This window comes from Cyrtonyx montezumae, unplaced genomic scaffold, assembly GCF_038088225.1.
Source record: "Cyrtonyx montezumae isolate F1298 unplaced genomic scaffold, pur_monq_1.0 scaffold_4, whole genome shotgun sequence".
Taxonomy (NCBI): Eukaryota; Metazoa; Chordata; class Aves; order Galliformes; family Odontophoridae; genus Cyrtonyx; species Cyrtonyx montezumae.
In genome coordinates, this window is record NW_027072045.1 from 4,263,447 (window position 1) to 4,290,931 (window position 27,485).

Consider the following 27,485-nt stretch of genomic DNA (forward strand, 5'->3'; position numbering starts at 1 on the left):
TCAAGGTCTTCTGTGGGAGAGATGGTATTTGGATGGCAAACCTTGGGTAGAGCCCAGTGGGAAGCCCAGTTGTGTTGGACTCCAGTGTTGTCTCTGTGGTTTGATAAAGCAGCCAAGTGCTGGGAGCTCTGGACAGTAGAAAGGATGATGTCTCTGCATGTAAAAATGAATGCTCTGGATATGGCCAGAGCAATAAAACGTTACCACTTGTCTGCGAGGAGCTGCAAGTTGTTTTTCATTATCTCCTGTAGGCTTTTTCTCTTAGGGAGCAGTGGAAAGAATTTCAATGAAAAATTCAGCTCCTCTTTGTTCTGTTCCTCATGTTTTTCTCACACCAAAGTAAGGCCTCTCCCTTCTTTGTTTAGACATGCACGAAGCTTTTGCTTATGCATGTGCTGTGTCAGAGGTATTGCAAGCTCCAGGGTTATTGCTGTACAACTTTGTGCTGTGACTTCTTTTGCTCCACGATGCTGGTGAAACCCACATGATGTGACCCTGACAGCTGGGCTTTGCTTTAAGGACAAGCTGGTCCTAAAGCCCTGTTGGTGCTTTTGTGTTTTACAACAAGAACATTCATGTTTTCTGCCTTAGGCCTTGGCTTGCTGGATGTTTCTCAGTCTCATTTAGCACACATATGAGCTTAATGGATAGCTTTCGCTAGTTCTGATAGTGATTTTTCTGTTCTCACTAGCAAGAACTGGCTTTGTGTTGAACAACTCATTCAATCTTGTTTCAGCTTTCTCTTTGGCTTGCTGGCATGTGAGATGAGATGTGCAGATGCTATAAAGGTGTTAGGCAAAGATGAATTTTAGCTAAAATGTGTGTAAGACCACAGGCTCAAGCTCTGCTGTAGAGCTATCCAAAAAGACAGATGGGAGAACATCGGTGTGAGCTTTGCCTGCTGTAATAACAGTGCTGTTACTTCCATTTGGAGGTGAAGGTGGTGAAGCCAAGGACAAAGAGTTTGAATAGATCTGATTTATTTTTCTGCACAGATTTTAAAAGGCACTGCATTGCTCTTGACTGATCTTGGTTAGCAGGAGCGTTTAGATGGCATGGGGAGGTTGGACAGAATGGTAAATGCTTTGCTTTGAGTAGGAGGCTGCCTCCTTTTGATGCTTGTGACAAAATGTCTGCAGAAAGAAGTACCTCACATTTATATTAAAGACTCTTGAATTTGAGAAGATCAGAATGTAGTGCTGATGTCAGCTGCCCCCCACCCTGCCATGGCCCAGTGATGCTCTTGGCTTCTCAGGGTCCTGTGTGGGGGTTGGAGCCCTGACACCCCTCAGAGCTCCTGGCCACTGAGACCACCTTTCTGGGGAGCATAGGAAATGCTGATACATGGGGACTCGTGCTGCATAGGAATGTTGGACAGCATGAGCACTTGTGGGCTAATACCTATTGGTAAAGGATTCCAAAATTTGCAAGGCAAGGTTTCATCAGCACTGGTAATGCTGGTCTGTTCTGCCCATGTGAAGGCTCCTGCTCTTTTTCAAGCCCTCTTGCCAAGGATAGTCTTTATCTCTCAACATTTAATGACAGTTATCTGTTACTCCTTTTAAAGCATCTCATGGTTTTGAAGAGGGCTTGAGAAGAGCGCGTTGTCCCTGACACACTGTGAATGATGCCTCAGTGTGTATAAATTGCTTCAGAGGTGGTGGTTTGAGGAGCACGTGTGTATGTACATGTAAATAGAACGTGACAGATCAGCATCACTTCTGAGTTGGCCATAAACAACGCACGGTGCTTCATTTTAGGCAGATGGGAAACCAAACTGACATGCAGCTGGTAGATGCTGCTCAGCTCCTGGCTCACGTATATACTGTGTATGACATTAATTAGCAGAGGCATTTTGCCTGCACCTGCTCAGTTGTTTCTGATCTTCTGCAAGAGCAGCCAGCACCCAGCCTTACTCCTACACACCACTGAACAAATAGTGGGCTTAGCAGTGTTTGCCTTCCAGCCTTTCATAGCGTGCAGGCCCCCCGTAAGCAATTGCTTGTTGCTGAAGAAGGGAAGTGAAGGTTTGGCTTTGCCCATGTGTAGAAAACTATGTGGAAGGGAGAAATTCCTCTGGGGACTCGTGACATCTGTTTGGTTAGACCCCTCCTATGGCACTCCACCTAGGGGTATGGAAAGCAAGTGGAATTTCAAAGCAGATCCCTTGTATGAACTTGGATAAGACTGTATTTATAGGGAAACCTGAGTGGCAGTTCCTCATCCCATGGCTGCCTCTGGAACTCTCCTCGACGAGGCTCTCTAATTCAGAGAGCAATAATTAATCCAGACTCGGAGTGCTTGTGGATCCGAGCCAGATTAGCAGTTTGTGTAGGTGGGATCTTTCATGAAGGACACTGACTCTTGTGTGTCTCCTTCCAAACCAGTTCATTGACTGTCAGCCAGGGCAGGCTGTTCTACTGGTAGATCTTTCCTCATTTAATGTGAGGGATTAAGCATTCATCTCATAATGGTTGATGTTGAGCCCAAACTGGCAGTGACTGCAGACTGTGGTCAGCCCAATAAATGTCCTTACACACTGCTAAGGTAGGACCGAAATATTTCAGACTGAGTATAGGATGGAAAGGTTTGTGCTTGATATTTTTAAGGCTGAAGAGTCAGTCCTGACAGCTGGGGGTGCTAAGCCAAAGCCATGGCAAGGGCAGGTGATTACTGCCAGCACTAAAAGATTGTAGGATGCTTTTAGGAATCAATAATTTACAGGTCACGAGCATTTTCCAAAGCAATAGATATTGCATAATGACTGAATATACAGAATCTCTACCAAGGTCTGTGGGTTCAGAATGATCACTGATGCCACACTTAGAGGCATCGTTGGAGCTCTCTGTAGCTTCCCAGCCTCAGCTGTCAAGACAATTCCATAGGAGTCAGTAGCATTTCAAAATTGATGATAAAGGCTCTGGTAAATGTGTTTGTCTAATGAAAAGCTTACTTTTTCTTTTATTTTCCCCTTTTAATTGAGGATCTTTCCATTGTCCCCAGAACTCTTGCATTTGCTATTCAGCTTTTGTTTTCTTAGCTTGCACTTAAATCACACGCTTGCAAGGAGAGGAAACAAGCACATTCAAAAGGAAAAAATAAGTAGTTTCCATTTTTGTTCTGAAATGAATCAAATGCCTTATCCAAAGCCCATTGAATTCCATGTGAGTTCTTCCCCCGACTTCAATGGGCTTTGGTTCTGGCTTTTAGCTCCCATGAAAGGTCCTGAACTGTCTGTGCTGGGGTGGCAGGGAAGCTTGGATAGACAATTTGCCAGAGCTCTTCTGAGCCCTCAATACAGCCAGGTTGCTAAGGAGACTTGGCCTCTCGATGGGACCTGGAGCTCACCGCTTCCGGGGTTATTGTCTCCTTTCCCTGCCAGCACGCTCCAGGAGCGGCAGTGGCACTTTTTCAGTCACAATAGGCTCTCTTCGGCCTCCGGCAGAAGCAAGCCCTGTCCTACATCTTTCTTCAGCTGGCATGCTCAGCAAGCAGTCTCTCTTCTGTGTTTTTTCATTCCTGCGTCTCCTGGACTCTTGGACCAGTGCTGAGATCAGATCTTCTGGTCACTTTTGGCTATAAAATTGGTCTTCTCATCCCTATTGACCCTCTCCACCTCTTGGCATCTTCATCTCACGTTCTCACATCGTGATGTTTCTGCCTCTCACCTCTTAGATTTCCCTCTCCCTTAGTAGCAGTGGGTCAGCAAAAATATTGGAGGAGATGAAGCCAAACACTGGAGAGATGTGACCTTCTGTAGGAGCCACCTATCCAGGTCCTTAAACTGCTGGAAGGTTCAGTTCTCAAGAGCTCTTTGGAAAGTGTGCAGGCTCCAGTAGTCACTTCCACAGTGGCTTTCCTGCCCTGCTAGTGGCAGCGTTTGTTCCTTGCCACCCATCTCCAGATGTCTTACAGGGCTGGGAGATTCCTGTGCATCTCCTTCCATTTGCGTCCGTTTTTAGGAAACTTGGAATTTTCCAGCTTCTTTGCATTCTTTACAGTTTCCTGTCTTAGAGAAGGGCATTCTAAAGTTTTAACATTAACAGATGAAATGTGGGTTTCTTCTGAGCCATTGGGCAGCACTCTTTATCTGTTGTCTGTTGCGATAGCAGCTCTGTTTGCTGATAGATAAGCTATCGGAATTGCTCAAGCAATTTTGAGCGGTAATGCTTAAGCACTGGATGCTTTTATGGTGGTGTAGACTTTAGTTAGCTGCTTGTAGCCTTGAATTTGATATTTCTTACATGGACAACCAGTTTCACTGCTGTCTGTAGATAATTGTCTCCCCCATTGGAATTGCTCTTGTTTTGTAGCAAAACTGCAAACTGGAGAAAACACTTGTGTCTTCTTTTTAAGGTGGGATCCAGAATTAAGGAAGAGCTACAGTAGAAATGAAAGGTAGCCTGCTGAGATTTATACACAGTGATTTAGTTTGGCTTGCTTTCAGACCAACATACAGAAAATATTGTTCATTTTTTAACATCCGTTATGTTTTAGTTGAACCAGAAAAGTCTGCTCAAGCAAGCAGGGCGTATCTATGAAAAACCTTGTAGGTCTATGGTTAGTTGACTAAGTAACTAATGTTTATGGTAGCTAAACTTGTATCTACTACTTCTTATGGTCTTCGTAATGTAGTGTATAGTATGCTTGAAGACAACTATTCTTTGGGGTCAATTTATTATAGCACAAGCTGTTGACTTCTTTTTGAAACGTTGCGTTAGCAGTGAGAATGGAACACTAAATGTAAAGTAGCTGTATAACAAAGATTTATTTCTTGAGGTTCTGATTCAGTTTGATAACAGTGAGTGAAGGGCCATATTGAGAATGGTAGGGTATCAGAGTTGCAAGCTTGATTGACAGATTTTTCTATATGAAAATGTTGTTTGAGTGAAATAATTATAGATGTACAGAGTCCCTATAGTTTAGTGATGGTCCTGAACTGAATGAACACTAGACATGGCTCTGCATGTTGGAGGGTAACTGAAGTTTGTTTTTGAGTGCACATACCCTTGGAGCAGAAATTTCACAAACATTTTACCTATACGCATGCGTACACTCTTTAATTTTTCAAGGAATTTGGGATAAGAATGTAAGAGCTTTGCTTTTACTTCTTTGCTTGGCCTTTACTAGCTTGGTAGAGGAAACGTTTGACAGTCATTGATAAAAGATTAAATCATTGATGGCTATCGGGATAAACTAAACACATTTCGTGTGTTGGTGCTGGCATAGTGGGAACTTTTCCAAGATGTTTCAGGCTTCGTTCTCTGGTTTGTTTAAGGGCAGCGAGTAAGGTCACAAAGGAAATCAAACCCTGATGTGGAGAAATGAAACATGAGGCCTACTGACTTCTAAAAAACATTTTAAATAACATTCTCTAAGGTTTCATTTTATACCGAAGGCAGCTGTAATAAGTTTTGGAAGATGGTGTAAGGTTTCTATTAAAGAGAGATCTTGCTTGCTGTTTTTGTACCCAAATGAAGGGGTGAGGGAGATGGAATTAGAGCTTATTTAGGATAAGGTGAGAAACTTTAAAAGTTCTCTCTAGAACTGGTAGAATAGTAATTTGTACAATCTACTGTAATTTACAAGTAAAAACAAAAAGTTAAACTGTTCCTAGGCCTTTTGAAAATGACACGCACTGCCATGGAATAATTTAATAACTGCAATACAAATGCACTTTTGCCACAAGTAAAATAAGACTGCTGCTTTGTAGTGTGCTGCCAGCATAGCCTCAGTGAATAAATTCCCAGTAGATGTTCGCCGCATGCCAAATATATTGGACGGTATGAAAGATCCCATTGTTCCATGGGCATCATTATTTGCTATTACACTCGCAATGTTTGCTTGTGAAACAGTTTATTGGAAACTAGTGTGTTTAAGAAGGAGCACTTGATCTGAAATTCAGTTGATTTGGCTCTTAGTGCCAAAGCTTTCACAGCGTACAGCCTCTAAAAATAAACATTTAGTTTTGCTCCTTTTCCCCTGAATCTTCGAAGGAATTCCTGGAGCACAGGAGAAGCTCAAGACAGTGATAAGCAATGGGCTCTTCACTTCTTATTCATAGACTGAACCTGTGTGTAGGACAGGGTTAACTTTCTATTCTTATGAAAAGAAATGGGTAGAGTTGAGCTTTCATCTGGGCTGCCCAGGGAGGTGGTGGAATCACCGACCCTGAAGGTGTTCAAGGAACATTTAGATGTTGTGTGGAGGGACATGGTTTAGTGAGAACTATAGGTGATAGGCAGATGGTTGGACTGGGTGATCTCGGATGTCTTTTCCAACCTTGGTGATTCTATGATTCTGTGAAGAAGGGAGTGAGTTCACACTTTTAGAAGGATGAGAGCTGCAGCTGTCTGAAGGGTTGCTGCGTCCAGATTCATGCCCAGGTCACTCTGGAGATTTGAGCAGCATTCAGCTTGGGCTCGGTGATGGTGGTGTGAAGTTGCAGCTCCTCATAGCTGAGGAGAACGTTCCCATTGATGCTTGGCTCAGAAACATCCATAAAATTGGGCTGGGAATGCTGGCTGCAATGCCTCTCTGGATGCCTGGATAAAGCAGCGTGTCCAGTGATGCCAGCTCAATGAATAATATTTATGCAGTGCTTAGGCTAGTCAATAAATAAAAAACTACATTAGCTTGCATTAAATATACTGTATATATATGTATATTTTCCCCAGATAGCTCAGCATCGATTTGAGTCCTGCTCAGAATAACAAATTGGTATTTCTGCTGCTGTGTCTTAGTAGAGAGCATTGCTGTAGTATCAACCAGAACATTCTGGAAAGCGGAGCTGTCTGGGATGTGTCACGTATGGCGCATTTCAGTGCTGAGAGTCTTGCTGCTGAATTTGGGAAACATCTTTTGATTCACTGCAATACCTTGTTGGTTCAGTTAAAGAACTGATGTTTGTCCCTAATTGATGGAGATTTAGTCCACTTACAGTGTTTCAAAACTCAGAGGTACTTATTCAAGTAACTCTTGAAAAAGAAGATATTTTACTTGTTTGTCTGGGCTACGAAAAATGCACAAAGCTTTCAGGCAAGGTTTCCCCCCTCCCCCCACATAACTATTCTTTATATTACAAGTGTAGTGCTCAGATCGTCTCCTTTGAACTGCAGTTTTCGTTATACGTTTTGGCTGCGGTGTTATTTCGGAGGAGTCAGCCAACAGGCTTACAGGGCTTTTTGGCTCGAGTTCACTTGCAGTTTTCTTGGCAGCTCTGCTTATTTATGCATCTTTATTTCTCTCTCTTTCTTTCGCCCTCCCCGTCGGAGCAGAGCGATCACCGCACCGGCCCATCCTTCAAGCCGGCCTTCCAGCAAACGCCTCGGCAGTGGTTGGAGGTGATGTCGAGTTTGTCTGCAAAGTCTACAGTGACGCTCAACCTCACATTCAGTGGATAAAACACGTAGAGAAGAATGGCAGCAAATACGGACCAGATGGGCTGCCTTACCTTCAGGTTTTAAAGGTGAGGCGTTGCAGATGCTGCTACTGGTGGTGACAGCTTCTTTAAAGCACTGCGCTTATTTGATGTAAATCCAAGGATTTTGAGATCGGAACTTCTTTTGAAAATGGAAGTGTTTGTAACAAATGAAAAGTTAGATAAACATTTGGTAGCCTGAGTGCTAATTATGCACTTACAGATGCTTTTGATTTTTTTTTTAATATTAAAACCTTCCTTGAAGTCCTTTATCTCTAAACATTTCAGGCACGGCATATTCAGAAAAGAATGAAAAACCCTCTTAAAATAACTTCACTGATGTTCCCTCGCCCTGTTTGTTTCAAAGACTGTTTAGACACATGACACCTGTTGCCAAAAGTTTGTTGGAGGGTTGGGTTTTCTGGATGCTGAGCCTGTGAGGATGTCCATTTGTCCCCAGTGTGATGTGGCATATTGGTGGCACCGGGTTGTTCGGCACCGTGGAGTTTTCCAAGCTGGCTGGCGATGCTTCGGGTTAAAAAAAACCAAGCAAACAAAACCCAGATGCTGAATGTTTTGACTCTGATGCTTGCATGAAGTGGAAGTCATATTCATATGAGGTGCTGGTGGTGGGACCTTAGACAGATTTGTGTCCTTTTTGGACAGCAGTTACATTGTTCTCCTGTGTTATTGGTCTATTCTAGCATTCGGGGATAAATAGTTCCAATGCTGAAGTGCTGACACTGTACAATGTGACAGAGGCGGACGCTGGAGAATATATTTGTAAGGTCTCCAATTATATAGGGGAGGCCAACCAGTCTGCCTGGCTCTCTGTTCTGCCGAGTTTACAAGGTAACAATGTTTTTTAAAGAAAGCTGGATGTAGAAGCTGGAAAAAGAATGGTGCTTTGGGAGACTGCAGGCAGCTTGTAGGATAACTCCTTGGCCTTGTGGTATATTTGTAATCCTCCTTTGGTGTTGCAACTGGTATTACACCAGCAGCCATGGAAAAATTCCCACAATATTCTGTGTACACAATGGTTTCTGATGTTGGTCTTTATTCTGTCTTGTGTTTGGTGTCTGTGTGTTCATTTGTGTTCAGTTTGGTTGTTAATCCTGCATACTTGGCAGCTCACATCTAAGGTACTTGATGAATAATGTAATTACAGTCTAATCGGTGTATTACACACACATGCACATTATATGTATATACACATGTGAGTGTGTGTGTATAAGTGAATTGTTCACATAAGTACCCATTGAAGCACTTATGGCCTCCGTTCACCCGTTTCTGGTGGGGTAATAAACCCATCATGAGCAATAAAGACTGGCAACAATGTGGCTGCAACTCACAACTGAATTCGCTCAGAAGTGGCCTCGTAAAAAATTTCTTATTCTATCGTCATATACTTCAAAGTAATGTTTCTGGATGGAGTAAAGTCAGAAAGTGTCAGCCACTGCCTCTACTTACAATAATTGTTCTTAATCTCCAGAACAGAAGCATTGGCATGGATTCCTGTTGTACCCATCTTGGGACATCTAGAGTTCCAGATGTAAAAGTCCCTGGGTTTTGGATTCTCTCTGTTTGTAAAAGATTGGATAAGCACTGAGTCCCTGATAGGTTTGGTGCATAATGACCTGAGAGTCCTTCTTGACGTACCACATCTCACTGCAGTGCAGCAGATGATGCTAGGACCACAGGCTGCTTGAGATATCTGCCATGTGGTGTCATTTGGAGCAGAATTTACCTTCTTTCACCTTTTGAAAATACACACATATGTATTTGTAAATTAACCCTTCTGATGCAGGTAACTACATATGAAGGATACCACATTCTGTGTCTGTGTTTTCTTTTTTTGCTTTTCTTTCACCACTCTTCTATTGAAAACAAGGGAAAACAAAAAACAAACCAAAGATTTGTGGGTTAATTTTTCCATGTCCTGTGATTGCATGCATGTCTAGGTGGTGAGTTTTGGTCTGGTGAAGGGTGTTGATTACTTTCTGAGGTGAGCTGGGTCCTGTTGGTAAACGCCTTTTGGAAGAGGGATTGTGGATGGGGAAGGAGCTTTGCATCTCTCCACCTCTGCCTTTCCAAAGTGCAAAGCCCTGTGGCTCCATCTCCCTGTCCACAAGGATTCTCTCAGTGTCTAGCTTTTTCTCTTGCTTCCCTCTTTTTTTTTTCTAGGCTGCCGGTGTTAACACTACGGACAAAGAAATTGAGGTTCTCTATATACGGAATGTAACTTTTGAGGATGCTGGGGAGTATACATGCTTGGCGGGTAATTCTATTGGGATATCCTTTCACACTGCATGGTTGACAGTTCTGCCAGGTATACACTGCTCTCTTTCAGTGGTTTTTCCTCTTTTTTTCCCCTTGTTGAGTGCTGCAGAATTAGCACAGCTTCTGTCTCAGAAAATGACTTCAGGCTTCCTCAACATTTTTACCATGATTTATGTGTACAGTCACACTTGTTGCAAGCCAACGGATTGTTCTGTGACACGTTCTAGTTTACAAGTCCAAATGCCTTTCCAAAAAATACGAACCAAAACCAAAAAGCACAACTTAAATTATATTTACGTCTGCTAAATATTTGTCAGAAATGTTGAGGAACTGCATTTCCTTCTCACTTCAGTGAGTTAATTGAAAATCAGCATATAAATCCTTGTAAACTTCAAGAGGAGGAAATTCAAAGTTACCATGAGAAACTTTGGGACTGATTTGGCCATCTATTCAGTATGCTTTAATTCGCTTTTACCTGTCGTCCCAATTCCAATTTTGATGCCCATGGATTGTGTACAGAAGCGGTGCCTTTCACCTCTTGGGAATCAGCTCCATGCATCTCTGAACATCGCATGCTCTAAGAAAACAAGTAGCCATTTGCTTTTACTGCAAAGCATGTCTTGCTGTTCTGGGGTTGATGATGTTTCTGTCCTGAAAGGAAACAAACATCAACGTGCTTTATTGCCTGAAAATTGTTATCAGCTGTTAAAAGATGTAACCATAGTTGGTTTTGACATTAGTCAAATGTTCTTGTTTATAGCTGTTGGCAGCTGCCTTAAGAGTTCCCTTGAAAAAATGTGAACCACCTGAGGTTTGCTGGGTCATCTTGTGCTTACCTTTTATTAATTGTTAATCCTGAGTAAGAGGTACAAAACCTGCACGTGCTTATTGCTGAGATTCATCATACACGAGTGAAATTTCTGCAGGTATTAACCATTACTAAAATATATTGAATGGCGCAGCGTTATTACATCTCACTCTTCCGTGAACACCAAGCCTGCATGGTCTGCCAGCAAGCAGGCAGGCAGTACCTGTGTAAAACTTGCTTCTGCTAGGAGTGTTTGCATTTTGCAAGTGCTTGAACAGCATATTTTAAGCAATTTTCTTGATTAAAATATTTTATAAGCCTAGAACGAGGCACAAGAAAATTTTGGCTTGAACGTGCATTGCTTGTGGAGTGACTGCTGATTGCTGTGGAATGCTGCTTATCTGGGGGGTGAACCCCAGGTAAGGGATTAGGGGCTGTGTTTGTACATACAAGTATCCAGAAGATGGTTTCAAAGTCGTTTGTAAGAGAAACAGCAAGGTGGAACCACTCCCACTACAAACAATCTCACAGACAAGCAAACCTGTTCCTTAAATATGGAGCATTATTGTGGCTGACAAGGGAAGACTCACAAAGACACACTGCTAGCAGTTCAGTTCAATTCAGAAATATGGTGAGGGGCCAATTTATCCTTCCTTCTGTCCTATAAAAGCCCAGTGAGAATTTTGGATGTACAAGCAATGCAGACTCAAGCCCCAAATTCTATTTGCATGTTGCGATACGATACTTTTAGGTTAGCAAATTCTTCTTTTTTTTTTTAAATCTTTAAATGTACCTTTGTGGTTAAAAGGAATTACAGTTGACCTGAGCAATAAAATGAACTTGTACCTAGTTTGAACACTTCAGTTCCTTCTTCTCCTTTAAAATAATACTCAATCCTTCGACGTTTTGGTGCAAGAGTTTACTTGAGCAGGCGTATGCCTTTATAGGTCTATTGATGAATCAAAACCACAGACGGTGGCAAACTGAGAAGTTAAAATGGTGATCTTAAGAGAGGAACCGCTCTCAGATTGCAAGATGGCCTGAGTATCCACAGTAATCTATATGTCACTGCTAGAACTGCTGATGTTTTACCGTTTCATGTTGTTCCATGTGCTGTGCTGAGCTGTGCTTGTACTGTGTGCTAACTCTGTGGCATGATTGTTCCCTCCCAAAAACCTGCCATCCAGCTCCTGAAAAAGAAAAGGAATACCCGACATCTCCAGACTACCTGGAAATAGCAATTTACTGCATAGGGGTCTTCCTGATCGCCTGCATGGTGCTGACAGTCATCCTGTGCCGCATGAAGAACACCACCAAGAAGCCTGACTTCAGCAGCCAGCCCGCTGTCCACAAGCTGACAAAGCGAATCCCTCTGCGCAGACAGGTAACAGAAAGTAGATAAAGAGTTTGAAGATCTTATACCAAAACCCAAAGCCAGCAAGCACATCCTTCTGATGAGAACGTTGGAAGGGGGAATAAGGGAGCATTAAAACAAATTAAGGGTTGGCACTTGGGAGGCTGGCGTGGGAGAAAGGTGCGTCCTGTTGCAGCAGTCTCGAGGCAAGAAAGTCAGAGATGTTGGAGCAGAAATGTGAATGATGGAATACATGCTGTGTTAACAGTCTTATAGGTGGAAAAAATGTACTGCAGATAATATAGGGCCTGATCCCACAGCTTGTTGAAGTCAGTGGAAAGTTCTTTGCTGACTTTGGAACAAAATCCTGTTTAATTGTGTATTTATAATGTTTCTAAGGTGAATTCTACTGTACTAACTAGGTACCAGATACAGAGAGGTATTTTTCAGGAAGAGGAAATTTCATAGCTGAGCATCCAGAAGCCACCTCAAAATAGTAAGGCTGCAATAAAGTAAAAGCAGGAGCAATATTAAATCAGATCTCAGGCAGCTGATTAAGCCGCTGATGTTTTTCAGTGAGGAACAAAAGCAAAAGTCAGATGCAAAATGCACACAACAGGATTGCACGAAGCATATTTTGCAATTGCTTGTTGCTGGCAGTGAGCATTGCTGGAGAGGACAACTCCATGAGCAGCAGCCCAGTTGAGCAAGTAACGGGGGCGGGGGGGATCTTGGTCTTTGGATTTCAAATGCATGACTAGAAATATGGCAGAGAAATCCCTGCAGTAATGTGTTGGAGATTGTCCTCTAAGTTGTGGTGCCTAACAAAATATTGATGTGACTGTTATCCAATCTGAAAAATATCTGGTATGTTTTGTAAGCAAAAATGATAATTCTTTTTTCTCTGACTTGCTTTTGCCACTTAAAAATAAATAAATGTGGTTTTACTCGTTTAGCTTGAAAATCACCAGGGAGGAGAGGTACGCTGGCCTCTGCATATATCCCGAAGAGAGCTGAGAAGCCCTCAGCTCGATTTATATGTCTCTGTAGCTAAAACTCATTGTAGCTTTCTGGATAATGAGGGCATTTCAAATGCTATATACTTAACTAGGCAGAGAATGATAAATATCAGCTGCATAGAGAGAAGACAGTCTTGAATTTAGGAGCATCGTAGTAACCCGGAGATGAATAGATGGCATAAAAACGGCTTGGGGTTTGGTGTGAGCTCAGTTGTGTCTGTTGGAAATGGTTCCTCGATGGGAGAGTGTTATTTCAGTGTGTGTGACACCAGTGCCAATCGCTGCCCTCAGCTTTGCTGTTTATCATTAAATGATGCAATATGGAACTTCTCCAAAGCTATTGTTTTCACAGAGGAAAACATCCTTGTCATAAAACATGCTTGTCAAATCTGTCTTTGTCATTTCACTTGGTTTTCCTCAGCCGTAGCAAAAAATGGCATTTTGCTTTTAAAAGTGGGAGTATGTATTTGAAAAACAGCGCACGTTTGAAAGTGAGAATCCCTAAGCTAACCCCCAAGCAGAAAGTCCACCACTCTCAATTCTCCCAAGTACTCCTTCACTAAAAGGCGTTTCTCATTCAAGGGCTCTGCTTTCTGCAAGCACATCTTTGCAGAGGAAAAGAGCTACTGCAAATACTGAGAAGAAATCTGTACCTTTGTTCTGATGATTTCAGTGGTCAGCTCACTGATTGTATCAGGTTAAGAGAGCAGGATGAGGTGAGCAGTCCCTGGAGACGTGCTTGCATGCTGTGAAGATTTCTTAGATGTGGGTGCAGCAGGCTTTCCTTTGCCTGTGTGCTGTGCTCTGCAGGAGAAGAACAGAGAAATGGCCAGAGTGCTGAGAGGGTAAGTGTGAGTGAGCAGGGGAAGTGCTTGTGACAGGTAGATGGTGTGAGCATGGCAGAGCCGGGCCAGCAGATGTGATTTGGTGGGATTCCAGGGAAATGAGGCCACAGTTTAGGGAATTCATGATATTGTTTTGGAAGCTCTCTGCTGTGAGGTCAAGTTCCCAAAGGACGTGGGTATGGAAAGAAAACTGGTTCAAGAGGAGGCATTTGCGTGGCTGTGATGCCATCTTGTCTAGGAGTCTTGCTTGGTAACACACGGTTGGATTAGCAGGCCTGGATTCTCAGACACTGGCTATTTAGTCAGAGCTGCTAACAGGATTTTATCATTTCCCTCGTGCAGGCATTCCTTTCCTGCCAAAATTCATTCGTAGGAAGGAGCATGATGAACTCTCACTTCCCTTCCCCTGCAGTCCTTATCCTCACTCGGCTCTGGTGCTTGCATTTTGAGATAGAAACAGCTTACAGGGAAATGTAGTGAGCTGTTTCAGTGAGCTGCAGCACTCTACTGGTATTAGCCGTGTTCTGCATGGGAGTGCCAGCTTGCCAAGGAGTGGAAAGAAGCATCACCACTTTGCAGCACAGGCTGCAGCTCATAGATTCTCTGAACTGAAGGGTGAAGTGCAGGCATTGGTAGGGGGTGTAATCATTTTGTAAAGCTTTGGGACCGCTCAGTTTTGTGTTGCGTGTGTGTGTGTGCGCACCATAGGAGGGAGGAATGATATCTTTTTCTGTATCTTAAGTACATTCGCATTAATTTACACATACAGGGGTTGGTTGTTCTAATCCTATACAGGGAATACATTTGTGATAAGCAAAGGCTGATTTAAGCAAGACTTCAGCTCACCAGGCAAAATGGCTGTGTTCAAAATGATGGCATCTGGAGCCTGAGAAAAAGAAATCTGGATCAAGTAAAGTAACACAGTATTTCATGTAATATTGAGCTGTAGAAGTTTAATTTGCTTCACAGAATAGACTCTGAAATTCAAAGATAGATGCATAACTTGTAGTAAGATATGTTCCAAGGAATTTACTGCCTTACATTCTTTAGTTTCTTGCTTTATCCTTGGGTTTCTCTATATGGAAACTGTTGCCTAGTTGTATACTTTACTTTGTTGCTGTGTGTTTTGAAGGGAAATCTTCCCCAGAAGAGGTTGTGCATGTGCCAGTACTTACCTTTGTAATCCTCAGACTCACTTAGCAAATTAACCTTCTATTTTGCTAGATGCAGGCACTCAGACAGATTGTTCCTATCAACAGCTAATTGCACTACTTACCAATGATATTTATATACGTATATGCAGATGACTTCAAATTAACTTCTACAGCAGAGCCTTCAAAAAGACTGACGATTATAGGAAGTCTCTGCATGGCTGCTAAAATCTCACAGCATGAGGGCCAGAGCCAGCAGATCCAGGCTTCAGGATATGGCATAAATCATCAGAGGAGGAAAACACCCTTCATAATCAATTACAGACAATTACTCACTGCTCTGCAGCTGATTTTTCCACAGAGTATCTAAAGATTCATTTATGTTTTAAATGCTGCACTGCTTAGAAATGCCTGTGAAGTATTTATCTCAAAGCTGATTAAATGCAGCATGTTGGCTGAGGGACAAATACCTAGTTAAAATGGGGATATAATAATGCTAAGTACATGAGGTTTGGAGACAGTGGGCTTTTCTCCTTCTGAAGTGCAGGAATGGGGTTTGGGATATGTCTGAGGTGGATATTCTGCTTGGTTCTGGCTCTCTAAAAGCAGAAGGTACACAAAAAACGTGTTATGGTGGAGGACTGCATTTCTCTTGAGATGAACATGTATAGTAAAATAGTCCTTCCTGTCTTCTGCTCGTGTCAAGTGGACTTCTGCCTTCTTTTCTTTAACCAAGCACCCAAATATCTCTTCACTGTAACATAACCACTTAAAACAGGTGCTATGACTGCGGTGCGTAGGCCTCAGAGATATCTCGTTCACCTGTGTGAAAAGGGGGAAGCAGCAGGCTGGAAAAAGGCTTCCTACATCCCCTTGCTTCAGCATACACATGTAGACTAAAATTGACCGTGTCTACTGAACTTCGAGTGTGTAGGGCTTTCCTCATTGTTTTATAGTGCACTCTAAAGCAGTGAAAAAGAGATGCAAAGAGATGAGTTCAAAGGTTAATTCTTTACTATTGCATAAAAGAAAAGGGGCCATTTAAAACAGAAAATCTCCTCCAACCAAAGCCCAGCCTGGGTTGGCTGAGCCTTTTCTGGAGCAAACTTTTATAGCCCTTCAGCTCCTGTAAGTCCTCGCTCTGCTCCAACCAGTCAATCAGAAGAATGTTCCCTGGGAGTGCAGTCCATTTTTCTTCTCCCAAACACTTGAAGAGTTCCTCTGGATTTCTCGTCATTCCTATCCAAGTGAGTGTACTTTGTTTACCTAGAGCATCTCCAGTCAATCTTCCATTTATTGTGCAAAGTAAACATGTTCAGTTGTGTTGAAAGGGAAATTGGCAGTCGTTTATCTGGTTTTCTGTAGCATTATTGTTATTATTTAATGTCTGTGTATGAAATGCCTCACCAGAGTATTTCGGTTTATTGCAAGTTTACATTTCCCAGTTTTTACTACTGTAAGGCTGCTGAATTGTGAGTGTTAGAGCTAGAGAAGAGACAAAGCTTTTTGCAGAGATCTGAACAGTGTCTAGTAAAAATACTCTGCTATTAGGAAAATGACCCCAGAACATTTTTGGCCCATTTCTGATGCACCAGGGGCATCATCTAAGTTTGCCTTCATGTTGTCCCATGGAAAGACAATGGGTGTGATGACAAAGGAAGGCATGAAAGTAAAGGTAACACAAGGTATATATAAATAAACGTATGTCAGGAGTTTAATAAATGCCATAGTAGAATGGCTGGAGAACAGTGGGTGGATTTTGAAAATACGGAAGATGTGCTCGTAGGGAATTCAGTAGTAGGTTTGCAGTGAGAGGGATGGAAAAAAATGAATGGAACAGGAGAAAAACTTAACTTCAGGGGAAGAGTTGGTGCTGATGCAGATTTGCACATTTCTTATTGCTGAGCTGACTCATGAAGCATTGCTTTTAAATTGTAGTGAAATCATGAAAAGGAGTAGAAGTCTATTTCTGGCGCTGGTTCTCCTGCTGACTTGCCATGTAGATCTGAGCGAGCAGTTCAGCTTCAGCAGGTGTGTTCCTGCTGTGGGCTGGGCATGGCAGCATCCCTCTCCAAGGGCTCTGTTCAGTATTCATTTACTGATTTATATACAGCCCCGCAGTCTGCATTAATAGCAGTTTTCTGTTTGGATCCCAAGTGGTCACTGTATTTATTATTCTAGAGGAATGTGCCAGGTACTTTTATATGCTGAGAGCAAATGCTAAGGCTAATTATGGTGGGATGGATGGGGGGAGGCAGTCCACCTTCCCTAGCTGAATGGCAGCCTTATTTGTGCAGCTGTACTTCTTGTTCCCAGGCATATCTCACAAGCAGAAGCTGGAGTTTCTAATCTCAGGGAAGGTCTATCAGTCAGCTTCAAAACCAGTTACCAAGGTTAATCTCTTGGAAGCAGTCCTTAACGCTTTCTTCCTTATGAAACCCTTCCCCAGGATTAGTCTTTGGTCTAAGAAAAAACATGCCAAGAATCCAGACCTGTTTGATGGGATGGTCTTGAAGTTGTCTACCTGTGAAAAGGAGTCTAAACCAAAAGTGTAACGAGACATTTGAGAGCTTTAGCCTTGTCCTGTCTTGTCATACATTGTGCAAGTGTGACATGATTGCAAAAGCCTTTCTGCCCTGTTCTGAGGAGCTTGAGTCATTCAGTGGGCTGTGACAGTGTATAATCATTAGTTGTACTGAGCACTGAGTGGCACTTATCAGGTGTCATAGAAACAAGAGGATTTTGTGTTCATATCACTGTGTATTGCTGACAGGATCTGTTTGCTTATAACACTTTTTTATCTAGCTATAAGACCTCTGGAACAAAACTGTGGCCTGGTGACATTTTACATAAGCAAACCTGGTGTCAGAACTGACTCCAGGTGATAAGGAGAAAGGTCAAGAGCAATGGTTATAGTTCTGGGCTTCCAGCTTGGGAGAGGTCCTTACGCTGCTGGCCAAGATGTATCTTCTGCCACTTGATGTGAGGATGGGTCCCAGCGATTGCACTGTGACGCGACCTTCATTCCACCATGGCCACCAGCTTTGGGCTTGGCCTGAAGAGAGGAGGAGGACTCATGCTTCAAGGAAGGGACAGGGTGTCCACGCAAGCAATTTTGGATGCATTTCTGCCATCTTTAAGACGGCAAGCTGTTTGCTGGTGTAAGGAACGAGCCTCGTGGAGGATGTGCCATTTTGGCCAACACAATTAAGTACATTTGATGCTATGAGAAAAATGTCTTTTTGTTGAGGTTGATGATGAATCACACTCTGAAGTATGACACTTGTGGTTAAAGAGGGGAACTTGCAGAAATGCCATTGGCAGATAAAAAAAATGAACATTTTGGTTTTATAGCAACACCTAGAAATACTAAATTGTGTACTGTTTTCCAAAAACAAATGGTGACAAGGGAAACAAGAAGTGAATGGAAGATGCTTATTGGTAACCGCTGCTCCGTGGTATAAGCTGCCCACTTAGGTAAATAAGGGTGGTGATGTTTCTATCATCAAAGGAGGAGAAAATACTCACTAGATTCAAAAAAATAAAGTATTAATCGAATTCACTGGGAGAAACTTTTATTTAAGTTCCCTTCAGAGTGAATGCTTTTAAAAGTTTACATCCATGGGTTTGAAACTGAGACAGACCTACATCTGTGGCAGCAGTTGGAGTCAGTGTTGTTCTTACACAGGATGGTAAATGTAGGATAGTGCTCTATGAGTCCAGATTCAGCCACTCTTCTCCCTAGCACCATTGCACTTAGCTGGCTTGTGTATTATATGTTGCTGCTTTTCAGATATTGGGCCAAAATTACATCTCTGCCTTTCTGGTTTTTTTGCATCTTGCATTGCAATAACAGGTGTCGGCTGACTCGAGCTCCTCCATGAACTCCAACACTCCTCTGGTGAGGATAACTACTCGCCTCTCCTCCACTGCTGATGCCCCAATGCTGGCAGGAGTCTCAGAATATGAACTGCCAGAAGACCCAAAATGGGAATTTCCAAGAGATAAGTAAGTTGCCTTTTTTTTCTGTACCACCACCTTATGTGCACCTGTAAAACACGGCATGGTACGAGTGGAAGCTTCCTGCTGAATGTGCACCATGGCTGCTTTCATTAAAAGAAAAATTTGATTACTTAAGCCTTCCCTGAAGATTAAGATCTAATTCAATTATCTGCATTTTGACTTTTTTTTAAACAGAAATGGAATTTTCTCTGCACGTTGTCCTGTTTTATTTTCACTACTAAAGAACAGCTGAGATAAGCCCAATACCTCTGTGTTAAACCATATTTTTCAGTAGTTTAGTGCATAGTTGTTCAGTGTTTATTACAGATGTAATACAACATGAAATAGGAGATGGAAAAAGTCTAGAAAACGGTGTTAGACAAACATGCAAAAGGAGCTGCAGAATAAGCAAAAGCGTAACCATGTTTCTTAATATGAAATGAAGTTGTGAAAGAGGTGGTATTAACGCAGGTAGAGCCATGATGTTATATTGAAGTTGATACTAATTTCAAGTTTCCAGGAGGCTTTGAGGAACGAACACCTTCTGTCCCGAGCAGTGTTCTTTGAAAGCTCAGTGCTGTAACTTTTGGATAGCAGAGCTGTAATTTTGAACGTTCTGACAACTGTTCTGGAAATCACTTCAATTATGTCGCTGAAAACTAGTGGAAAACACAGTAATTGCCACCTGCAGTATTCTAGTCAACAGTGGGGGCTTGTATACATACTTCTGGCAGCCTGTACCCTTGGGGGATACACTAAATGTGAAAAATTTTAGAGTGCTAAACATTTAAAACTGTCATTCAGCACAAATGTAGGTGGAGCGGATTTCCAATGAAAGGAAGCTATTTAGAGGCAGTTTATTAAGTTGGGGGGCAGCAGGCACACAATGAGGGGTTTGTTACTTTAGTCCTAGCAGGGCAATAGCACATAAATTAATCAGTTTCCAATGCAAATGTTTGTTCTCTGCCAAGATCCTAAATTCAATTTCAGTTCTGGATAAAGTGCACGATGACCTCAGCATAGCATTTGCTGCCCTTCAGTCTTTGCACCTTTTTAAGCCAGCGTTTGCTTTAGAAACCAATCCAAAACAGATTGAGGAGTTCTCACCACAGCTAAGACTGCACTTGATGCAGCATCGAGTTGCTCTGGGGAGGAAGTGCACTTCATGTCTCCCTCGTGCCTGAGCAGATAAGCAGGTAGACTTTGCAAGCCACTTGCCCCTGTCTAATATCCCTCTATTGGTGCATGCCAACTTGGGGAAAACAGAAGGCCATGATTTTCACAACCAGCTTTACCTACATCATACCTGTGCATCCTGCTTTTGGCCATTTAAAGCCACAACTACAGCAGCTTGATTATGAAAACAATTGTCTAAATCTGGCCACAGCATTGGATAATGCTGACTACCACCAAACATCCTTCGTAACATCTGCTACAGCATCGCTCTGCAGTTCAACAACATTCTCCGTGAGTGAAGGAGACAGAATCTGGCCCGTGAGCACTGTGCTGGAACCAAAAAGATTTGGCTCAGAGGCACTGAAGTTTGCTGTATTCTAGTTTTTTAGTCTCCTCAAGTTGAGATGGAAGCTTCTATGCCTTTTACAGCTCAGCAGGTTTTGCAACTGGTGTAGAATGGCATATGCAGCTGATCCAGACAGCGACTGTTCTTCCTACAAGGTTCTTCACATCGATGCTGTGATGCGAATGGAGCTTCGGTTTCCCCAGTGTCTGCTCCCCACTCTGAGTGCAGCACGTGTGGTGCAGGAAGGAGGCATGTTCTGCTGCCCTCATTCATAATATCTGTGGCAGCAGTGATCCTGAAGCCAAAATCCATCCTGTGAGTGGATAGGGCTCCCACCTTATCCCTCCAAAGGATCGAAGTGCTGGGGGAACGTGTGAAGATGTAAGAAGAGCAATCTTGCTGTGGACAGGAGGTTGTGGAGAGGGCAGCGTGCAGGGGACACTGAATCCTGCCACGTACTTTGTCCCAAGGAAGGTGCTGCCTTTTGATTCTGGTTATGGGGTTGGGAAAGCGTGGCCCTGGGGCAGGAGGAGTGCAGAGCAGAGCTCAGGGCACACGAGCATCCCCCCAGCTCCCCTTCATCCTCATCCTCCCACCCCTTTCCTGCATGAAGGCGGCTGTCTGGCTGCCTCCTCAGCCACAGGGAGGAGGAGTGGGGTGATAACCAGGGCTGATAACCACCCACAGCCGAGCCCGAGCACTGCTGCTGCTTGGCTGCTCTCTGTTTTGATGATCCCTTCGGTCATTGGGCAAATGTTCATGGCCCGCATCCCCAGGCAGAAAGCAAAAATAGGAATTCTGAGAACAATTGGGCTGAAAGTATGTTTGACTATTTCCTCCCTATGTTAGTGATTCCTAAAACCTGGTTTAGATACCACCCTTGACCACACAAACCATCAGCTGCCTGACGCTGAACAGATTACAGTGTGCACAAAGAAACCTTTCTTCCATCTCCTCACAGTCTGTATGAAGAAACAGAAAATGTGCCACACCAACCACCCCAAGAAGCCAGGCTGTGCCTCCTACTCCTGCACCCTGAGTTTTGGTTGCACCCAGATGCTCTGCAAGTTCTGCCCGTGCACCACAAGTGCAGCCTCTCCTGTTACAGGCAGAAGGGCAGCTTAAAAGCTGCATTTAGCAACTGGTCTGCTGGTATTAGATGCTTACTATCCTGTCACTAAGAAAACAGACCGTGGTGTGCATGAAAACTGACACACGCCATGCATCTCATTAGTTCCATATGATAAGTGCTTCGTGCTGTGGCAAGTTGTTGAAAGCCTTTTATATTTAGCTCTGGAATTTTGCTGGCTGTGCCCCTGCCCCAGATGCTGTGTGTTAATCCCCTGTTTACACCTCCAGGCTGACGCTGGGTAAACCCCTGGGGGAAGGCTGCTTTGGGCAAGTGGTGATGGCCGAAGCGGTGGGGATTGACAAAGACCGGCCGAAAGAAGCGGTGACTGTGGCAGTGAAGATGCTGAAAGGTGAGAAAATGGGCTGAGCAGGGTTTCAGGCTGCTTTAAGCCACTGAATGTTTCCCTTGTGGTGTCTGAGCTCTGTCGTTGTGGGGGGGTCAGAGTGCACATAGCTGACCTCAGCCTTTGGTGGTTTGTGGTGTAAATCTGGGCTCTTGACAGCCTGTTTATCTTCAGCCGCGAGTATTTGGACGTATTGGAGTTGTGCGAGTTCGTATCAGCAGCTGTCCTCGTGTAGATCCTAGCCCAGGTGGTTCGTGCCTATTCGTTTTGAATTTTGTTATAAAGTGAACCCTTAGGAAGGACGTGGTTATTAAAGGTTGATAGTTAAGGGCAGGATTTTAATGTTCTGCATTACTTAACATCTGACTGAAGAAGCAGTCAGTCTGTCAAAGAGGCTGAGGCTAATTTTTATGAGAACATAACACATGGCTTTATATAACATACAGTGTATGCTAGAAAACAGTCCCATGTCCTACATTTTGAAGTACATCCTGGTGAGCCTTAGAGAAGCTCAGGCTGGCACAACAGATAGGATCTGAACTTGTGTCTTATGCAGATGATGCTACAGAAAAGGATCTATCTGACCTGGTGTCAGAGATGGAGATGATGAAGATGATTGGGAAGCATAAAAATATCATCAATCTTCTTGGAGCCTGTACCCAGGATGGTGAGTAGAGGAAAGAAACTAAGCCAGGACTTTCACACAGGTCTCCAGAACTCTCATTAATCATCGTTTTTCAAGAGTTTTTAAGGAAACAGTCATGCTGTGATGGGATTTTTAGATATTTCCCTAGCTTAGCAGCGATATTTTAACTCCTGTGTCTCATTATATCTGCAGCTTTAATATGAGAAAGGGTAATATATCACATGAAAACTCTAATCCCTCGCTGTAGGGAAAAAAATGACATTTTATAGTGGCTTTACCCACATCTGTCGTTCTGAACTGTCAGTCCTGCTTTAGTAAAACTTGTGTCCTTTGAATTCAAAAGGAGTAGTTTTACTCTCTAAAGAGCACTGTGTTTTTGTCAAATGATAATTATGAATAAAATTCTGGAAATCGGAAAATCTGTTGAGAAACACTTTCACTGTGGTTGAGATCTTGTGACAATTTGGGTCTGAAATGCCTGCATTTCAGGGCATGGCATGTCTGGAAGGAATAGGCCCCGGGTCAGGATTTAGGCACTTCCAGTTGCTAAGTGCATCTCTGCCACTATCCTTCTAATGTAGCTTTGGCCAGCCACTTAGCAAAGCCTGGTCCTCCTTTTTGTACAAGTTGTGCTTCCCGGATTCACAGTTAAACATTTATGAATCCAGTTTGTTTCTTATAGAACACCGTGAGGTACTTTACAGAAAATCATTTTGCCTTTTGACCTTGCTCCAGTCTTGACACATTTCTGTTTATCTGAAGGTCCACTGTACGTGATTGTAGAGTATGCTTCCAAAGGAAACCTACGTGAGTACCTGCGGGCACGCCGCCCGCCCGGGATGGAGTACTCCTTTGATATTAACAGGGTCCCGGAGGAGCAGATGACATTCAAGGACCTGGTATCCTGCACGTACCAGTTGGCAAGAGGCATGGAGTACCTGGCTTCACAAAAAGTAGGTAGAACTCAGCAAACACTCCACGAAGCCCTCGGTGCATGTTTGGTTTTAGGTTTAGTTTTGTTCTCGTGTTGTTTACGCTCAGTGATGTGCTGGGAGAATGACTTTTCTCAAACAAGTTGCTTAATCCATACTGTGGGAGATCAGTGGGAAAATGAATACCCTTAACATTTTATACAACTATTTAACAACATTGCTAAAATGAGATCTGGAATTGATCTTTTAAAGTAAATATTGCATACCTATCTGCAGTTTGAGTATATAAGCACAGGTGATCACATGATTATACAAGCCCCATTATTCCACCCTCGAGACAGCAAGGCATCATTTGCCTTCTGTTTCTATTCAACCTTACCAAATAGGTTCAGGTAGTGATGTAAAATAAACAAATTCTGTCGTTGAAAGGGTTTGCAGAATGATAATACGCACAACAGAGAAGATCACAAGGAGTCTGGGCAGAAATTTGTGAACAAAAGAAATAAAAGTAAAAATAAGTGGAGTGCAGTAGTCTCTGTGAATTAAGCACTGGACTTGAAACAGACCTTTGTCAGGCTTCCAAGCAAGCTGAAATAATTTATGCATCCTGTGACATCTCTAGACACTTATTTCTTCAACCTTCCTTTGGACAGATTTTCTCTGGTAGTACCTTCATTGAATTACGGTTACGGAACCGTAGCTAGCTCTGGATAGTGAACTTTGTAAATGTGTTGTCCCCTAGTGCAAAGGCAATCATGAGCATCCTGGGTGGTGTTTGGACCCAGTGTCTAAACCAGAGCACAAGATACTGATGCTAAGAACCCCCTGGAAGGTATGGAGTGCTTAGTGGGATTTATACCAATCTCCAGTTGAGCCCACTCCCAATATAGAGCTGGTTTTAACCAAAGACGAGAGCTGCATTTGAGCCTCTGGTCCTGTTGTGTAGAGTCATGAGATTTTATTGCTTTCCTGCACTTACAGAGATTGGTGGGGGGAGGGGAGCAGGAATTGAAGTCTAATTTTGCTTTTACTCTTTTGTTTGGAAACAGTAAAGCTTAATTCAGTAGAGTAGACAGGGAGACGTGCATGACAGTGGGACAAAATCCATAGAGCAAGCACGAGTATTGTATTAGGTAAAGCACCTCAGAATATCCCTTTTGTAAGATGAATGAAACATTTGCCTGGCGATGAGCCATATCCCAAGAAAAAAGGGGCCATTGTGAAAGGGAAAAAAAAATAATCTTTTGGTTGGCAAATCTTGAGAAGTTCTGATATGCAGGATACTGCAGGAAGGTGTGCGCTCACACAGATGCACATGGCCGAGTCATTTCATCTGTGGTCCAGCTCCTTTACACAAACACTTGGTCAGTGCTGTGCTGAACTTGAGAGAATGCAAAGCGTGGCATGAGGCACGGGGAAGAAGGAAAACAAAGGCAGCACGTAGTGAAACTGTGCATTCCTGTTCCTCAGACATCCCACCAGTTCTGTTTGTATTTCTCTAGTTCTTTTCCCCTTAGGGATCCCTTTACTGAGCTGGAATAATAAGAGGTCTCACTGTCTTCTCGTGGTATTTCCACCACGTGGGAGCTGTGAGAGAGCCAGTGTTCTTGTTATTTCAGTCTAATAAATGGCTCACAGAGACTTAGTAGAATACATATAGAATATGGTTTTAATATGTAAAGAAGATACTCAGGTGTCTATTCCAGTTTTTGCCTTACAAGCAATTGTACATTGGTTCCAAGTTGGACAAATGCTTTTCAGCTCTCTGCTGATGTGTCCTGTCTGATGTGCTAGTGTAACATGAGAGCTGCAGGGGAGATAGCCCCAGTCACTGCTCAGGGACTGCAAATCACTGGGGCAGAGAGCTGGCTGTGAAGGCTGGCAGCCACGGCACCATTTTAAAAGTGCAGACTCACAGGGTGTGTGAGAGCAGAAATACTCTGAGAGAAGGTACTCTGATTTTTTTTTCCACTTACTAATTCACCTGGCGGTGCTGCCTGCTGTTTGAATTGTTCTACCCACTGGCCTGCTGTTCTAGAATGGCAGAAAGATCTGCTCTAGATTCTATGCTGTGGGCACTGTCAACCTTTCCTTATCAGAGGACATGAGCTACGTGTACTTGGGCACGAAGTGCCTTCAGTTCCTTGTGTCTCACAGCAGGCTTGAGAACGAGGACAGGGCAGGAAGGCTGCCCTGTGTTATTTCTGCTACTGTGGCATTGCTGATGCTGAGTTAGAAGCCTGATTTGACTATGAAGGAATGTACTCTCTCTAGTCCAATCTGTGTGAAGGCACTGCTGGAGCAGCTTTTCCTGGCAGCTCCCCATGGCTCACCCAGTGAGGAGCAGAAACTTTGTAGACTCATTTTACCCATGCAGTATCTCAGAATACTGCTGGGTTGTGATGCAAGAAAGATGTGGGCTGTTACTAAGTTTTTTTTGTAGTGATTCTGTTCAGTGTGTCCATGCACAGGCTGAAATAAGGGGGAAAACACAAAGTAAACTGAAATTGAGTGGAAAAAGGAAAAGAAACACAACTATTCAACTTTAGTAGAAGTAGAATATTCTGGGAGGACTCCAGATGCAACGCTGCTTACCACAACCCTACTACCACTCTGTATAAAACCTAGAAGTGTTTCTTAAAGGTATAAGATATATAAATACCCAGAGCTGCCACAACTTCCTTTCAGTGTCAGGAATATCAGCTGCAAGTTTTCAGGAGAATGCTGGCATGAAGGAAAGAAAAATCTGAGGAAATACTGGTTGGAGTTTCAGTATCAGAGCTGTTTGGAAAGCAAACAGCTTTTCTTTTTCAAAGTGAAATTGCTATAGTCTCATGGTTGAAGTTAACTACACACACCCTAGACATCTGGCTAAAAATTATTTACTAGGGATAGATCTCTTAATAATAAGATCTTTTATATTAAAAAAGGTTGCTATGATCAGGACTGTTTTAGTCTAGCTGACCCAATGTAATGTAAGAGAAGCAACACAGTGAGACTCTCATTTAACAGCATTTGCAGTGAAAGTGCTGCATTACCCGTACCAGGGCTTGTGTAACAAAGAGTGGATCACAAACAACTTCAAACATTTGGGATCATCACCCAAACATTCATCCTTGGCAGAATACAAGGCTTCCAAAGGGAGGCTTTGCAAACAGACTTTTGAGCAGTTCAACCTGGAAGCACCTGGTTGGACCTGAATAGGTTGCAGTGGGGTAACTACAGCAATCTTACTGTGTGGACTTGCTGTAAATGTGTGGCTTCGTAGCCAGGATTTAGATTAAAATCTGTACAGGAGACGTAGTTATCTTCAGAAATAATTTCATTTTTTGCAGCTGCTTATTTCAGTGGGTGTTTTTGTCTTGTCTTTCTTTCCAGTGTATCCACCGAGACCTAGCTGCAAGAAATGTTTTGGTCACTGAAAATAATGTCATGAAAATAGCAGACTTCGGTTTAGCCAGAGACATCAACAATATAGATTATTATAAAAAGACTACTAATGTAAGTGGATGGTTTTCTTATCTCTGGAAACAAGTGTTTCTTTCCATGTTTCACTTCAAAACTATGGTTATAATCTTAATGGGCTCCTTGTCCAGCAGGCTCGCTTTTAATCAGACAGAAAACAGACATCAAGGACATAAGCGACTCTTTCCCCCTCTTACGGTGACAGTTAGTTTAAAAAGATAAACAAATAGGCTCTATTTTTTCTGATTTATTGCAACTGCTTGAATATAACTATCCACATTGTGTGTCCCTGACTGCGATCATTTGAAATAGGTGGAAATTTGATTCTAGCTCGTTTTGAACCAGCCCTAGGATCTCAAAAAACACTGCATAAACAGCGATAGCAGTAACCATAACAAAAATCCTATTTGTGTGGTAGTGCCACCATACAGGATTATGCATTTTGCCTGTGCTTGGATGAAAATAAGTGTATTATTGGGGTGGGTCTAGAGCTTGAGAAAATGGATTTTCACTCCCTGTCGTTTTGCTGTTGAACCTGTACCAAATCAAGACGGGAACTCTGCAGA

The 27,485-nt window shown here is 42.9% G+C and overlaps 1 protein-coding gene across 6 annotated transcripts in view; it reads left to right on the forward strand.

The window, feature by feature from the left end:
- Positions 1-27,485, forward strand: part of FGFR2 (fibroblast growth factor receptor 2) — a 73,418-nt gene that overhangs the window by 37,553 nt on the left and 8,380 nt on the right. For 2 of the 6 annotated variants that reach the window (XM_065746383.1, XM_065746387.1), the window contains 8 exons: positions 7,278-7,468; positions 8,125-8,272; positions 11,696-11,898; positions 18,734-18,885; positions 21,761-21,882; positions 22,433-22,543; positions 23,285-23,475; positions 26,833-26,955. In XM_065746383.1, the coding sequence (XP_065602455.1) occupies positions 7,278-7,468; positions 8,125-8,272; positions 11,696-11,898; positions 18,734-18,885; positions 21,761-21,882; positions 22,433-22,543; positions 23,285-23,475; positions 26,833-26,955 (1,241 nt within the window). Of the gene's footprint in view, positions 1-7,277; positions 7,469-8,124; positions 8,273-9,604; positions 9,750-11,695; positions 11,899-18,733; positions 18,886-21,760; positions 21,883-22,432; positions 22,544-23,284; positions 23,476-26,832; positions 26,956-27,485 lie in introns of all 6 variants that reach the window. The other 4 variants (XM_065746384.1, XM_065746389.1, XM_065746385.1 and 1 more) reach the window with 3 other exon arrangements.